The 12,987-nt window shown below is 42.2% G+C and overlaps 1 protein-coding gene across 1 annotated transcript; it reads right to left on the bottom strand.

Moving 5' to 3' along the window:
• Positions 1-301: 301 nt before the first annotated feature.
• LOC124000371 (MBT domain-containing protein 1-like) lies at positions 302-12,858 on the bottom strand. Its single transcript, XM_046306683.1, has 17 exons — positions 12,706-12,858; positions 11,469-11,670; positions 10,997-11,130; positions 9,327-9,459; positions 9,055-9,137; positions 6,397-6,514; positions 5,984-6,118; positions 5,533-5,621; positions 5,054-5,288; positions 4,880-4,935; positions 4,674-4,778; positions 4,404-4,551; positions 4,146-4,228; positions 3,530-3,764; positions 2,992-3,063; positions 1,270-1,464; positions 302-1,001 (listed from the first exon to the last, which is right to left on the bottom strand). The coding sequence occupies exons 1-17, from the start codon at positions 12,724-12,726 to the stop codon at positions 877-879; spliced, it is 2,169 nt and encodes a 722-aa protein (XP_046162639.1). The 5' UTR covers positions 12,727-12,858; the 3' UTR covers positions 302-876.
• Between the last annotated feature and the right edge of the window lie 129 nt (positions 12,859-12,987).

A 12,987-nucleotide genomic window follows, 5' to 3' on the forward strand; every position in this document is an offset into this window, starting at 1 on the left:
GAGGTCTTGGCTGATTTCTTTTGATTTTCCAATGATGTTAAGCAGAGGCACTGAGTTTGAAGGTAGGCCTTGAAATACATCCACAGGTACACCTCCAATTGACTCAAATGATGTCAGTTTGCCTATCAGAAGCTTCTAAAGCCATGACATCATTTCCCAGAATTTTCCAAACTGTTTAAAAAGGCACAGTCAATTTAGTGTATGTAAACTTCTGACACACTGGAATTGTGATACATTGAATTATAAGTGAAATAATCTGTCTGTAAACAATTGTTGGAAAAATGACTTGTGTCATGCACAAAGTAGATGTCCCAACTTGCCAAAACTATAGTTTGTTAACATGAAATTTGTGGAGTGGTTAAAAAACTAGTTTTAATGACTCCAACCTAAGTATATGTAAACTTCCGACTTCAACTGTACATACACCCTGTTTTTTGGAAAATCTGATTATATATACACTCAAACATCACATAGTTTATCCATCAAAAGATTACCCTACCTCAAAGTGACGAATACGAGAGATGCACAAAAAGAACTCAGATTTGAAAAAGTCGTACAAAACCTTTTTTTTTTGAAGTACAAAAAACTGAACTGAAATGTAAAGTTGTTGTCATTTACGCACCTCTTTTTTTTTCTCCTTTATTTTCTACTCTCCCCGTTTGCGCTGTCTGTTTGGAACTAGTCTTTGAGCCGCACTGTCCTGAATCTCTCTATGGGCACAGCTTGGAGCACTTGGTGACCTTCCATGTTAATGTTGTGGGGATGCCACCCAGGGCCCATGGTCTCTGGTGCTGTAGAGAAGGAGGGAGTGGACAGGCTCCTTCTTGCCCCCAGGCTGGCCCTCCGGTGGTGGGTGCAGCAGTGCCCCACGGAGGCTCAGGGCTCCTGTTTGATGTAGTAACTGCAGCCGGAGCCGTTGTTCTCTAGGTCAGAGGCTGTGCCCTGCGGGAAGTTGAACTCGTCCGTCTCCTGAACCTCCTCCTTCAGCTGCAGCGTTAGCCCTTTAAAAAAAAAAAAGATTTTAAAAAAGAGGGCAAGTAGAGAAGTAGGAAAGATGGGGAATTTAAAGACAGGAAGGAGAGGAAGAATTATAAAACTCAGGAGATAAAGGAGAAAATAAGTTGCCTTATCAAGATGGTTGATATTGAGATGGGGTAGAGTCCTTGGACAACTACACTTTTCTGTTTCAGCAGCGGACATCCCTACCCAACTACCAGGCTTAACATGGGTTTCTAATTTGAGTTCAGTTGGTAGGGTGGCTTTGGTTACCTGGCTTTCCGTTGGGGCCGAGTTCCTGGGCTGCCGAGGAAGGCTGTGCGTTCTCCGGGGCAGATGCTGGCATGGGAGGAGATGGGTAGTCTGGCGGGGTCATGTTCTCGTCTCCAGATAGGTTCCTCTGGGGCATTCCACTCAATACCACCCCCGACAAACTCACTGGCCGCTTGCCAATGGGGATCTTCCTCTCTAAAAATCAAGACAAACGTAAAATGGTTTATCAGCTCTGCTGTTACCTTCATGTCTCTTATACCTTTGCTGTTTTTGACAGGTGACTACTTATTAATGATTAATAAAATAAGGTAAAATTGAAATATTCAAATCTAGGTAAAAATGTCTTAGTAAGTTATTCAGGAAAGCTTGATGTTTATTTTTTATTTTTATTTCACCTTTATTTAACCAGGTAGGCTAGTTGAGAACAAGTTCTCATTTGCAACTGCGACCTGGCCAAGATAAAGCGTAGCAATTCGACACATACAACAACACAGAGTCACACATGGAATAAACAAAACAGACAGTCAATAATACGGTAGAACAAAAGAAAACTAAAAGTCTATATACAGTGAGTGAAAATGAGGGAAGTTGAGGAAATAAATAGGCCATGGTGGCAATGTAATTACAATATAGCAATTAAACACGGGAATGGTAGATTGGCAGAAGATGAATGTGCAGGTAGAGATACTAGGGTGTAAAAGAGCAAAATAAATAAATACCAGTATGGGGATGAGGTTGGTAGATAGATGGGCTGTTTACAGATGGGCTATGTACAGGTGCAGTGATCTGTAAGCTGCTCTGACAGCTGGTGCTTAAAGCTAGTGAGGGAGATGTGAATCTCCAGCTTCAGAGATTTTTGCAATTTGTTCCAGTCATGGGCAGCAGAGAACTGGACAGAAAGACAACCAAAGGAGGAATTGGCTTTGGGGGTGACAAGTGAGATATATCTGCTGGAGCGCGTGCTACGAGTGGGTGCTGCTATGGTGAACAGTGAGCTAAGTGAGATAAGGCAGGGCTTTACCTAGCAGAGACTTGTAGATAACCTGTAGCCAGTGGATTTGGCGAGTATGAAGCGAGGGCCAACCAACGAGAGCGTACAGGTCGCAATGGTGGGTAATATATGGGGCTTTGGTGACAAAACGGATGGCACTGTGATAGACTGTATGCAGTTTGTTGAGTAGAGTGTTGGAGGCTATTTTATAGATTACATCACCGAAGTTGAGGATTGGTAGGATGGTCAGTTTTACGAGGGTATGTTTGGCAGCATGAGTGAAGGGTGCTTTGTTGCGATATAGGAGGCCGATTCTAGATTTAATTTTGGATTGGAGATGCTTAATGTGAGTCTGGAAGGAGAATTTACAGTCTAATGTAATGTCTGGCATGACTAACAAAGACTGAAGGAACATAAAAACCAAGCATACAATAAAAAGATCTACACTATGGGCCTACATAATCAAATTATTTGTATTTTATTGCAGTCATTGAAGATTTTTCTTCAGCCTGAGGTAACAGCTTCACACTGGTACGAACATTCAATCTGGTGTAGGAGGTTTTCGACTTGGTTTCAATGCTGTTTTGGTGTGAATAGAGATGCAGAGCAACAACCGTGAAGAGCCGCGGTGAGTGCAGCTTTGCCCTTAAATAGAGAAAGCAAGAGGGAAAGGGGAGTGTGCAGGGGAGGAGGCAGAGGCACGGGGCAAAACGAGGGGACGGATGACCCACTTTTCTTTTGGCCTTTGTACTGCTGGGATTTCTTCTTCTGCTTTGTCACACTCTGAGGGAGCTCTCTAGAGGCTGGAAAAAAAGCACAAACCAGAGAACAACTCATTCATTCATACATTTGTTCAGCACAGCTCGTCTCAACTCGTTCAAAAAAATGCAATGCTTTAGCTCAATTTTCCTACATTTACTGGTTTCAGATTAAAGGTTTGCGTATAAGTCACAGTGTTTTGGTTATCTGAAGGTTTCTGTGTTTTGCTTAAATTAAGTTTGATGTTTTGACTGTCTTGGTGGGTGTTTTTTGTATTTAGCAGTTCTACCTGTATTGGTAGTTTTGGTTATTTGGGAGATTACAGTCAAGGTCATGTGGGGGATGATGCTAATTAAAAATCTGACTTGGTTTTCGAAAAGGTTTTTTTTGGGCTATACTAGTGCTAGTTCAGACCTTGCACTAAGAAAATGTATATCTTTGCCCATCTTTGTCTGTGTAAAAATGCTGAAAAATCCCAATAAACAGAATATAAAAAATAAAAAAACTCACCTAGCACAGCTGGTGGCTGTAGTTGGTAGCCAGTCAGCTGACACCAACCCACAGGGTAGAGGTCAGGTGATTCACAATCCACCCACTGATCATACTCGTCCTCCCAGCCGTCAAAATGGATGCGCAGCAGTCTATATACAATACGTGTCACTGTGGCAACACACACCAGCCGGGGCTCCATCAGGTCCACAGCCTCCAGCTTCATGCCAGGGCGGAACCCATGGTTTGGAACCTCCTTTAAAGTCAACAAAGAGAAGGGGACATTCAGCTGGTGGACTCAAGGAATTTCTCATAACACTACAACTACAAGCAAGCAAAGTTGTACATTGGTGGGCTACTAGTCTTAACTTCACTGCACTCAGATGCCATTGGTCTTTCTTATTCGGACTAATATCCTGTAACGACTACACTACGGACAGAAATCAAGCAATTTGAAAAAGCCAAAGTGCATAAACAATCAAACTTAAAATAGATGAAAAATGTAAAGGGTTACTCAGACAGCAAGTAGTTGGTTTTGACAACAAATTCAGTCTAACTAACAGACTGAGAACAAAAGTAAAGAGTCAAAATGACTTAACAGGCAAAATAGCTAGCAGACAAAGCTGAACAAGGTTACCTTGTTAAAGAGCTTCACCGGAGCTGCCACTGAACCCGTTTCCCTGAGGTAGTCAAACCATCTGAATGGGAGTTTTGTGTACCCTGCAGAAAAGACTTACTCATTGAGGCTACAAGTAACAGCAACTGGCTGGCCAATTGAAATAGCCACTGTGAGGTAAGAATCAATGGTGCGCACTCTCTTTGTACTACAAATAAACTCAAATAGACAATTGTGATTATGCTTTTACCACACAATGTAATGTAATTCAGTGTGTACCACGTGGAGGGGTGAGTTCAATTGTGTTGATTTCACAGAATCCAGCAGGAAAGATAGAGGGAGAGGTGGAGTGATAGCAGAACCAGTCAGAGCCATCAGCTGCCTCGGAACCATCAATTCCGATCATGAGGTATCCATCCGCCAAGACCTGGAAGAAGAGAAGGCAGGGAGGGTGAATGTGTACAACTCTGTTACACGTGAAATGTCATTTGTCTTTATTTCCCTCATTTCTCTGTCAGTCATATTTCTCATCACGATTATAGGGCTTACCTTTCTAACAGTAGCAATACAAATAGCTGATAGATTCAGAGGGTCAATAGCTTCCAGCTTCATGCCGTCTTTAAACCACTCCCCGCTCTGGTCAACATCCTTCACCTGAGAGAGATTGTGCCACATATCAAACAAATGTCAGAGACCAGAAAAATATCTGAATCAACGAAGTCAAGTGGCAGATTGAAACATTTATTTGAACTCACCTTCACAAAAAGCTGTCCTGGGGCATCTACTTGGCCATCAAGTTTCTTTGAAACATCTGAAACAAGGAAGAGTATCGGTCATTAATGGACAATAATCAACCCTCATGTGTAAGACCCTCATGTGTAAGACCCGCGTGCCTAGTCTCGCGTGCCCTCCCCACTATGGTCACTGACCCGATCTCTTGAAGCGGTGTCCGATGCCGCGGGACCAGCCGATGCTGTGTATCAGTGGGCTGTACATGTGGCACCAGAAGTCATCTGAGCCGTCCGAGCACTCCTCGTAGACGAGCCGAAGTCGACCGCCGATCACCTGCTCTACCAGGGCCACCCGCGTCCGGCACAGGTGAGTCTTATCCACCACCTCCACACGCATCAGCTTCTTAAAGGGGAACTGCATGCTCTGCTGCACCTGGGGAAGGGCGAGGAGGTGAAGATTCTACAATGTTACTTGACTATCCAGTTAGGCATTATAGCATATGTCACTATATAATAATACATGCAATGCATGTTTGTACTGGTAGTGGCATAAGGTTATTAGCATTGCATCTGTGGAAATAATGCAAGCATATTCATCTTCTCATATTGATATTTGATGCATGTTTGTGCTATGAGTGAGGTGTTGGAGTGTCTTGTGATGAAGAGTTGTAGCTCACCTTGGTGGAGAAATCAATAGGTAGAGTCTTTGCTCCTGTTAGGCATTTCACAAGAAACGCTTTCCAGTTGGTGCACTTGTGCTGAATGGCTAAGGTGAAACAGTCAGACAACGTTTGGGAAAGATTAGAAATGATTCTCTCAAATAGGTCAGAAATTATAAATGACTTAACACTTGCCCCACCACTTGTAACAGAGCATATATCCTTATCTTGGCAAAACAAAGTAAGGTACTATAATTTGTTCTAATTACCTTTCAGAGAACAGACTACGCATGCCGTGTACATAACACAATACAGTACCTTGTTTAAAAAGACTACTGAGCACTGATTTGGTGACCTTGAGCATAATTCAGGAACGGTGCTTTGCAAAGAAAAGGCATTATCATTATTATCCTCATGGCCACAAATATCCTGGCTGTGTTTTCTAAGGGACTCCCTCTGTTACTCTTACACTTGGGAGGAACCAGGGGCTTTCCTCCTGCTGCACACCAGCCCACCGGGTGGATGTCAGGGACACAGATGTTACACCAGAAATCCCTGCCAGAGTCGCCATCAAACCCCTCGTACCGTAGCAGTGCCTTAAAGCCTGCGGAGAGAAACACAATGATGTTTTAAGATTAGAAAAACCACTGATTTTCTACTAATTTTGTTCCTGAAATACCCTTAAAAATGAATCATAGGAGTATTGTTGGATGAGAGAAGTATCTATGTTTCCAAGCATTGTGTGTAGGTTACATCTAAGTGTAACATGTCTATGTGTAAACAGAGTTTGATGAAAACAATGCAGAGAAAGTACCCTATCATCTATGAATCCAACCAGGTACATTTCAGAGCGAAGAGGATTCTCTGGGGCTTCTTTGTTACCTGCTAATTTGATAACTCCTGCTATCCAATACACTTTCATTGGCAGGCCGCTGTCTGTATTGGGCACCTCTACCCTCACCCCTTCTGCAAGGTCACCCCAAGAAGTTCCCATGGGAACCTAAGGCAGAGAAGACAACACACGCTGAACATAGAGAACGACATCACAATACAAATATGTCCGCTCAAAAAGGACTGCTATTAATTAAAACAACCAAACGCATCATGGCGAGCTAATACTCTTCATTGTCACCTATCCTCACAATTAGTGCAGCTTCAACAATGTAAAATAAAATGTTATACACACACAGTTGAGTTCACATACACCTTAGCCAAATACATTTGAACTCAATTTCACAAATCCTGACTTTTAATCCGAGTACAAATTCCATCTTAGGTTAGTTAGGATCACCACTTTTTTTTAAGAATGTGAAATGTCAGAATAATAGTAGAGAGAATAAATGTATTTCTTTCATCACATTCCCAGTGGGTCAGAAGTTTACATACACTCAATTAGTATTTGGTAGCATTGGCTTTAAATTGTTTAACTTGGGTCAAACGTTTCAGGTAGCCTTCCACAAGCTTCCCACAATAAGTTGGGTGAATTTTGGCCCATTACTCCTGACAGAGCTGGTGTAACTGAGTCAGGTTTGTAGGCCTCCTTGCTGGCACACGCTTTTTCAGTTCTGCCCACAATTATTTTATAGGAGTGAGGTCAGGGCATGTGATGGCCACTCCAATACCTTTACTTTGTTGTCCTTAAGCCATTGTGCAACAACTTTGGAAGTTTCCTTGGGTCATTCTCCATTTGGAAGACCCATTTGCAACCAAGCTTTAACTTCCTGACTGATGTCTTGAGATGTTGCTTCAATATATCCACATACTTATCCTACCTCATGATGCCATCTATTTTGTGAAGTGCACCAGTCACTCCTGCAGCAAAGCACCCCCACAAGATGATGCTGCCACCCCCGTGCCTCACGGGTGCTTCACGGTTGCGATTGTGTTCTTCGGCTTGCAAGCCTCCCCCATAGGCCATTATGGCCAAACAGTTCTATTTTTGTTTCATCAGACCAGAGGACATTTTTCCAAAAAGTACGATCTTTGTTCCCATGTGCAGTTGCAAACCGCAGCCTGGCTATTTTATGGCGGTTTTGGAGTGGTGGCTTCTTCCTTCGCTGAGCAGCCTTTCTGGTTGTGTCGATATAGGACTGATTTTACTGTGTTTACTGATATAGATACTTTTTTAGCTGTTTCCTCCAGCATCTTCATAAGGTATTTTGCTGTTGTTATGGGATTGATGTGCACTTTTGCACCAAAGTACGTTCATCTCTAGGAGACAGAACACGTCTCCTTCCTGAGCGGTATGACGGCTGCGTGGTCCCATGGTGTTTATACTTGCATACTATTGTTTGTACAGATGAATGTGGTACCTTCAGGCGTTTGGAAGGTGCTCCAAAGGATGAACCAGGCTTGTTGAGGTCTACAAAACATTTTATGAGGTCTTGGCTGATTTCTTTTGATTTTCCTGTTATGTCAAGCAAAGAGGCACTGAGTTTGAAGGTAGGCCTTGAAATACATCCACTGGTACACCTCCAATTGACTCAAATGATGTCAATTAGCCTATCAGAAGATTCTAAAGCCATGACATCTTTTTCCGGAATCTTCCAAGCTGTTTAAAGGCACAGTCAACTTTGTGTATGTAAACTTCTGACCCACTGGAATTGTGATACAGTGAATTATAAGTGAAATAATCTGTCTGTAAACAATTGTTGGAAAAATGACTTGTGTCATGCACAAAGTCGATGTCCTAGCCGACTTGCCAAAACTATAGTTTGTTAACAAGACATTTGTGGAGTGGTTGAAAAACAACTTTTAATGACTCCAACCTAAGTGTATGTAAACTTCCGACTTCAACTGTGTGTGTGTGTATATATATATATACACACACACACACACACAGTGTCTGGTGTATGTGACAATAAAACATACATATATATATATTTATTTATGTTTTATTGTCACATACACCGGAGAGGTGCAGTAAAATGTGTTGTTTCACAGGGTCAGCCATAGTAGTATTGTGCGCCTTGAGCAAATCAGGATTAAGTGCCTTGCTCAAGAACACAGACAGGTTTTTCACCTTGTCGGCTTGGGTATTCAAACCAGTGACCTTTCGGGTTACTGGCCCAACGCTCTAACCGCTAGGCTACCTGCCATCCCAGAGTCCCCCCACCGTATTTCCAAAACATCCAGATGAGCTATTCATCACACTGTTTGATGGGTCAGTAGGGATGAGGTATATTCTAACATACTTTCTCTGTTGAGTTGTGTTGTACTGGAGCATAAAACATCTTACCAGGTTACAAATCAACACATTCTAACATCTAGAAGAATCTACTTCTTTATAACAACCAAGAAAGGCCCAAGCTGAAATTCAATTACTTAGTATTTATTGTAATATTAGCCCCTTAATAAGTAGTCGTTATGAGAGGCAACCATAGACGCTTGCATCTTTTATCCACCGAGTGTGATCTCTACTTTAAAAGTATAATGTTACTTAAGATATCCCATATTGGCTGTGTCTCCATGTTCTGACTTCCACACACTGTCACTTTTCACCAGCAACCATTTGGAGTGTTTGAGCTGAGCGTTGCTTACATGTTTGAAACAGCCGACAGGTGCCCCGTTAATGTCGCCGGTGCCTATGTAGCGTCCCCAATCAAAGCCTTTCACAGGAATCACTGCAACCACCACAAGTATCGTCATGAGAGAACACAACTCAATCAACGACCACCTTATTATCATCACCGTCTTTATTTACAGTGAGAAAGATATCATCTCAATCTAGTCCCTGTTGCACCTATACTGTAGTCATTTGTAATTGGTAATAAATACATTTCACGTGTCATGGACTTTTACATGGAACTTACCCGTTTTTGATTTGACTTGATTCTGTTGGTTGGCTTGGTACTGTTGGTTGGCTTGGTACTGGGCATAGGCAGCCAACTTCGCCATGAGAGGCTGCTTCTGTAATACTTTAGCCTTTTTCGTTGGTGGTTTACCCTTTGAAAATAATAATAAAGGAACAAATATTGGAGAGAGATAGAAGAAGAATCATACAAGCCAGGCAGGTTTCCTTTGTCCCAGGTTTATTCGACAAAAATAAATCATTGCGACGTGTGTAACGGAAACGGCAGATTATAGGATACATTTTCTGAAGATCAACAACACTTGTATCAGTTCGACTGAGATGGATATATTTTGTCTAACTTATGATGGAAACTTATGATAACTCATAATTCTGACAAATGATGATGGAAACGGTGTACCTATTGCTGTCTAAATCTATTTTTTCAACTATTAAAATTGTGTTTGTTTTTTTGCAGGACAACGATTGTCCTGAATTTCAAGAATGCCTGAACTGCTTCACCTTATGTTTCTGGTTGGCTGGATGCAAGTTTCACCATGACTATGCTAGAGTCCCGCCTTATCTCTGCTCGCTGGTCACCATAGCTGCACCAACCTGTAGCACGCGTTCCAGCAGGTATATCTCACTTGTCACCCCCAGAGCCAATTCCTCCTTTGGCCGCCTCTCCTTCCAGTTCTCTGCTGCCAATGACTGGAGCGAACTACAAAAATCTCTGAAACTGGAAACACTTATCTCCCTCACTAGCTTTAAGCACCAGCTGTCAGAGCAGCTCACAGATCACTGCACCTGTACATAGCCCATCTGTAAATAGCCCAAACAACTACCACTTCCCCTACTGTATTTATTTATTTTGCTCCTTTGCACCCCAGTATTTCTACTTTGCACACTCATCTGTCAAATCTACCATTCCAGTGTTTTAATTGCTATATTGTATTTACTTCGCCACCATGGCCTTTTTATTGCCTTACCTCCCTTATCTTACCTCATTTCCTCACATTGTATATAGACTTATTTCTCCACTGTATTATTGACTGTATGTTTGTTTTACTCCATGTGTAACTCTCTGTTTTGTTATATGTGTCAAACTGCTTTGCCTGCCTGGTTCTCAACTTGCCTGCCTGGTTAAATTAAGGTGAAATAAATAAATAGAAATACGCGGGAACATGACAGTTATTAGAATATGACAAATATTAGTAAATTATTGCAGTATATCCATCCTGGCTTTTGCAGACTACCTGAGACATGAAACACATAGTTGGGAGGGCATCCAGGCTGTCAACAATTTATTAATGCTCAATTTGCCTTAAAAGTTAATGGAAACACTAACTACTTCATTTGTATATATTTTTTGGTGTGACGTCATTACGTCCAGCTGTTTTTAATCAACAATATAGTTCAATGGAAACACAATGTAGCAGGCAATTGTTGCATCTATTTTCTATACAAACTTTCCAAATGTCAAAAAAATAAAAATAAAAATAATTACTGGACCAGTTAATGGAAACATAGCTACGTATAGATACACAGAGGATGAGGCACAGAAGAAGGAATTAAAATGAAATAAATACAACCTGTTTACACACCTTTTCAATGTCAATTCAACTTAAAAATGGTGGTTATAGAGGAACATACAAGGACAATAGAAGTAGACTTAGTGCAGTTTGTTTTTACCTGCAGTCTGGCCAGTATGCTGGCTTTTTTAGAGTTGGATGAGTAGCTCCTTGAACAGGATACACTGCAGAAGCGCTTGGTTTTGGAGTAGAAAGCATCTCTCACTCCCACCATTCCACACATCTCACAGGTGGCTGTGGAGAGTGAAACACACACACACACACACACACACACACACACACACACACACACACACACACACACACACACACACACACACACACACACACACACACACACACACACACACACACACACACACACACACACACACACACACACACACACACACACACGAGGGATAACGAGGTGTGAGTACTGTTCAGTCGAACGAAGAGATGGCCATATAATAGAATGCTAAAATCTCAGTTCAACCCTGTAATAAGTGGTTATTTATTGCCTTTACCTCCCTGTAATAAGTGGTCATCAGTGGTTATGTTCAATAGGCAGAGGCAGTCACAGTACTACTAACCCATTCCTGCCTTCCCATCGGGGTAGGTGTAGACCTGGCCGTTGGTCTTGATGATGGGCAGGCTGGCAGGGAGGGAGGGCACCTCTTCATCACTGTCCTCAGAGCTCGAGCTACTGCTAGAATCCTCACTGCAGCTGTCATAGCCATCGAACATCCCAAACGAGTCCCGCCTCTTCCTTTCTGAACGAACAGTCCGTTCAGCCTGTAGGAGAGAGAGGATTGTGTCAGATAGAGATAGCACAGTGCAGTCAATGCAGTCTCACTTACCCGCATGCCACTGCAGGTGGTTGCTTTGCATGATAACCTACTGCTGATTTTTAAAAATCTGAAAACGGCAAAGCAATGACTGCATCCATAAACCTTTTTATATAAGCGAGGATATGTAGCCTATGTGCAATGTTTCCATGCAACACGGACAGAATTCGGATGAAGAGTGAAGGGGATTTTGAAAGTATAACATGTCAATTCAATAGCTACATACCAATTAATTAATCTATGAATAACACTGCATTGAACCAACATGGAAATTGCTGAGAGCTCAACATGTTAACCAATTATAACCGTAACACCCACCACCACATATCTGGTGGTAGCTCACCTACCATTTTTACACTAAAACAAGTCTGTTCTCAGTGATCAAAATAGCGACATATTGTGACAACATACATCAAGTAAGCTACATGCCAAACGTTTTGCACTGCTGTAACCGATAGCTAATGTCATCGGTGGTGCACCGCCCCCTTTCTATTCAGAACCTCTGTTGCCAAAGCACAATATTGAAATGACAGCTGCACGCGCTGGCTCATGACCTGATATCCCAGGAATTAGTCTGCAAGACACCACAATACAGCGTCAAAAATCACTGCAGTGCGGTCTATTTAACGTGACGGGCCTGCCTTGCAATGATTTGCTAGCCAGCTAACGTAACGTTAATGGTAGCTGCTGAATCTTGCGCCGTTATACAAGCGGACAAGCTGCCCTAGAAGGTTGGAAGATTGTTGAAGATGCAGCACCACAGCTTGCCATCATCAGCGGCTAGCTTTATTAAACAATTGAAAGGCAGGCAATGCTGGAATAAAGCTGTCTGTTTTATTTTCTGCGGCTACAGTAACTAGCTGGCACTACTGTTGCCTCGCCTACCTAGCTAAACTAGCTGCTGCAGTCTGACAACCACAACAAAGAAAGGGGAACTAGGATTACACCAGAGATGTACACAGAACACAATAATAGCGCTCACCAAATCTCTTGCGTTTTCCATCAGCCCTTCATGCAGAGCGTTTTCTATTTTCTCTTGATACAGTGGCGAGACAGTGAAGAGAGGAAAGTTAATGGTAACCTAACATGCAAAAATAAACTCCGCTAGCTAGCTAGCTAGCATAGCATATCAACAAAATTATCATATTTCAAACGCGCAGGCGCGGAATACAGCCTCTATTTCCTGATTGGGCAAGAAACTCTTCTTCATCTATATAGCATGCAGGTTAGCCAAGTAAAAGTACTTTACCGCCATCTCCTGTAC

Source organism: Oncorhynchus gorbuscha, linkage group LG16 (genome assembly GCF_021184085.1).
Source record: "Oncorhynchus gorbuscha isolate QuinsamMale2020 ecotype Even-year linkage group LG16, OgorEven_v1.0, whole genome shotgun sequence".
Lineage (NCBI taxonomy): Eukaryota > Metazoa > Chordata > Actinopteri > Salmoniformes > Salmonidae > Oncorhynchus > Oncorhynchus gorbuscha.

Bases quoted from the DNA above. Each gene is read 5' to 3' on its own strand.
- LOC124000371 (XM_046306683.1), bottom strand. From the start codon at position 12,726: ATGGAAAACGCAAGAGATTTG. The intron at 4,779-4,879 runs GTGAGTTCAAAT...AATCTCTCTCAG, and splicing joins CAGGACAGCTTTTTGTGAAG to GTGAAGGATGTTGACCAGAG. The intron at 3,765-4,145 runs GTAACCTTGTTC...TTGACTTTAAAG, and splicing joins CGGTGAAGCTCTTTAACAAG to GAGGTTCCAAACCATGGGTT.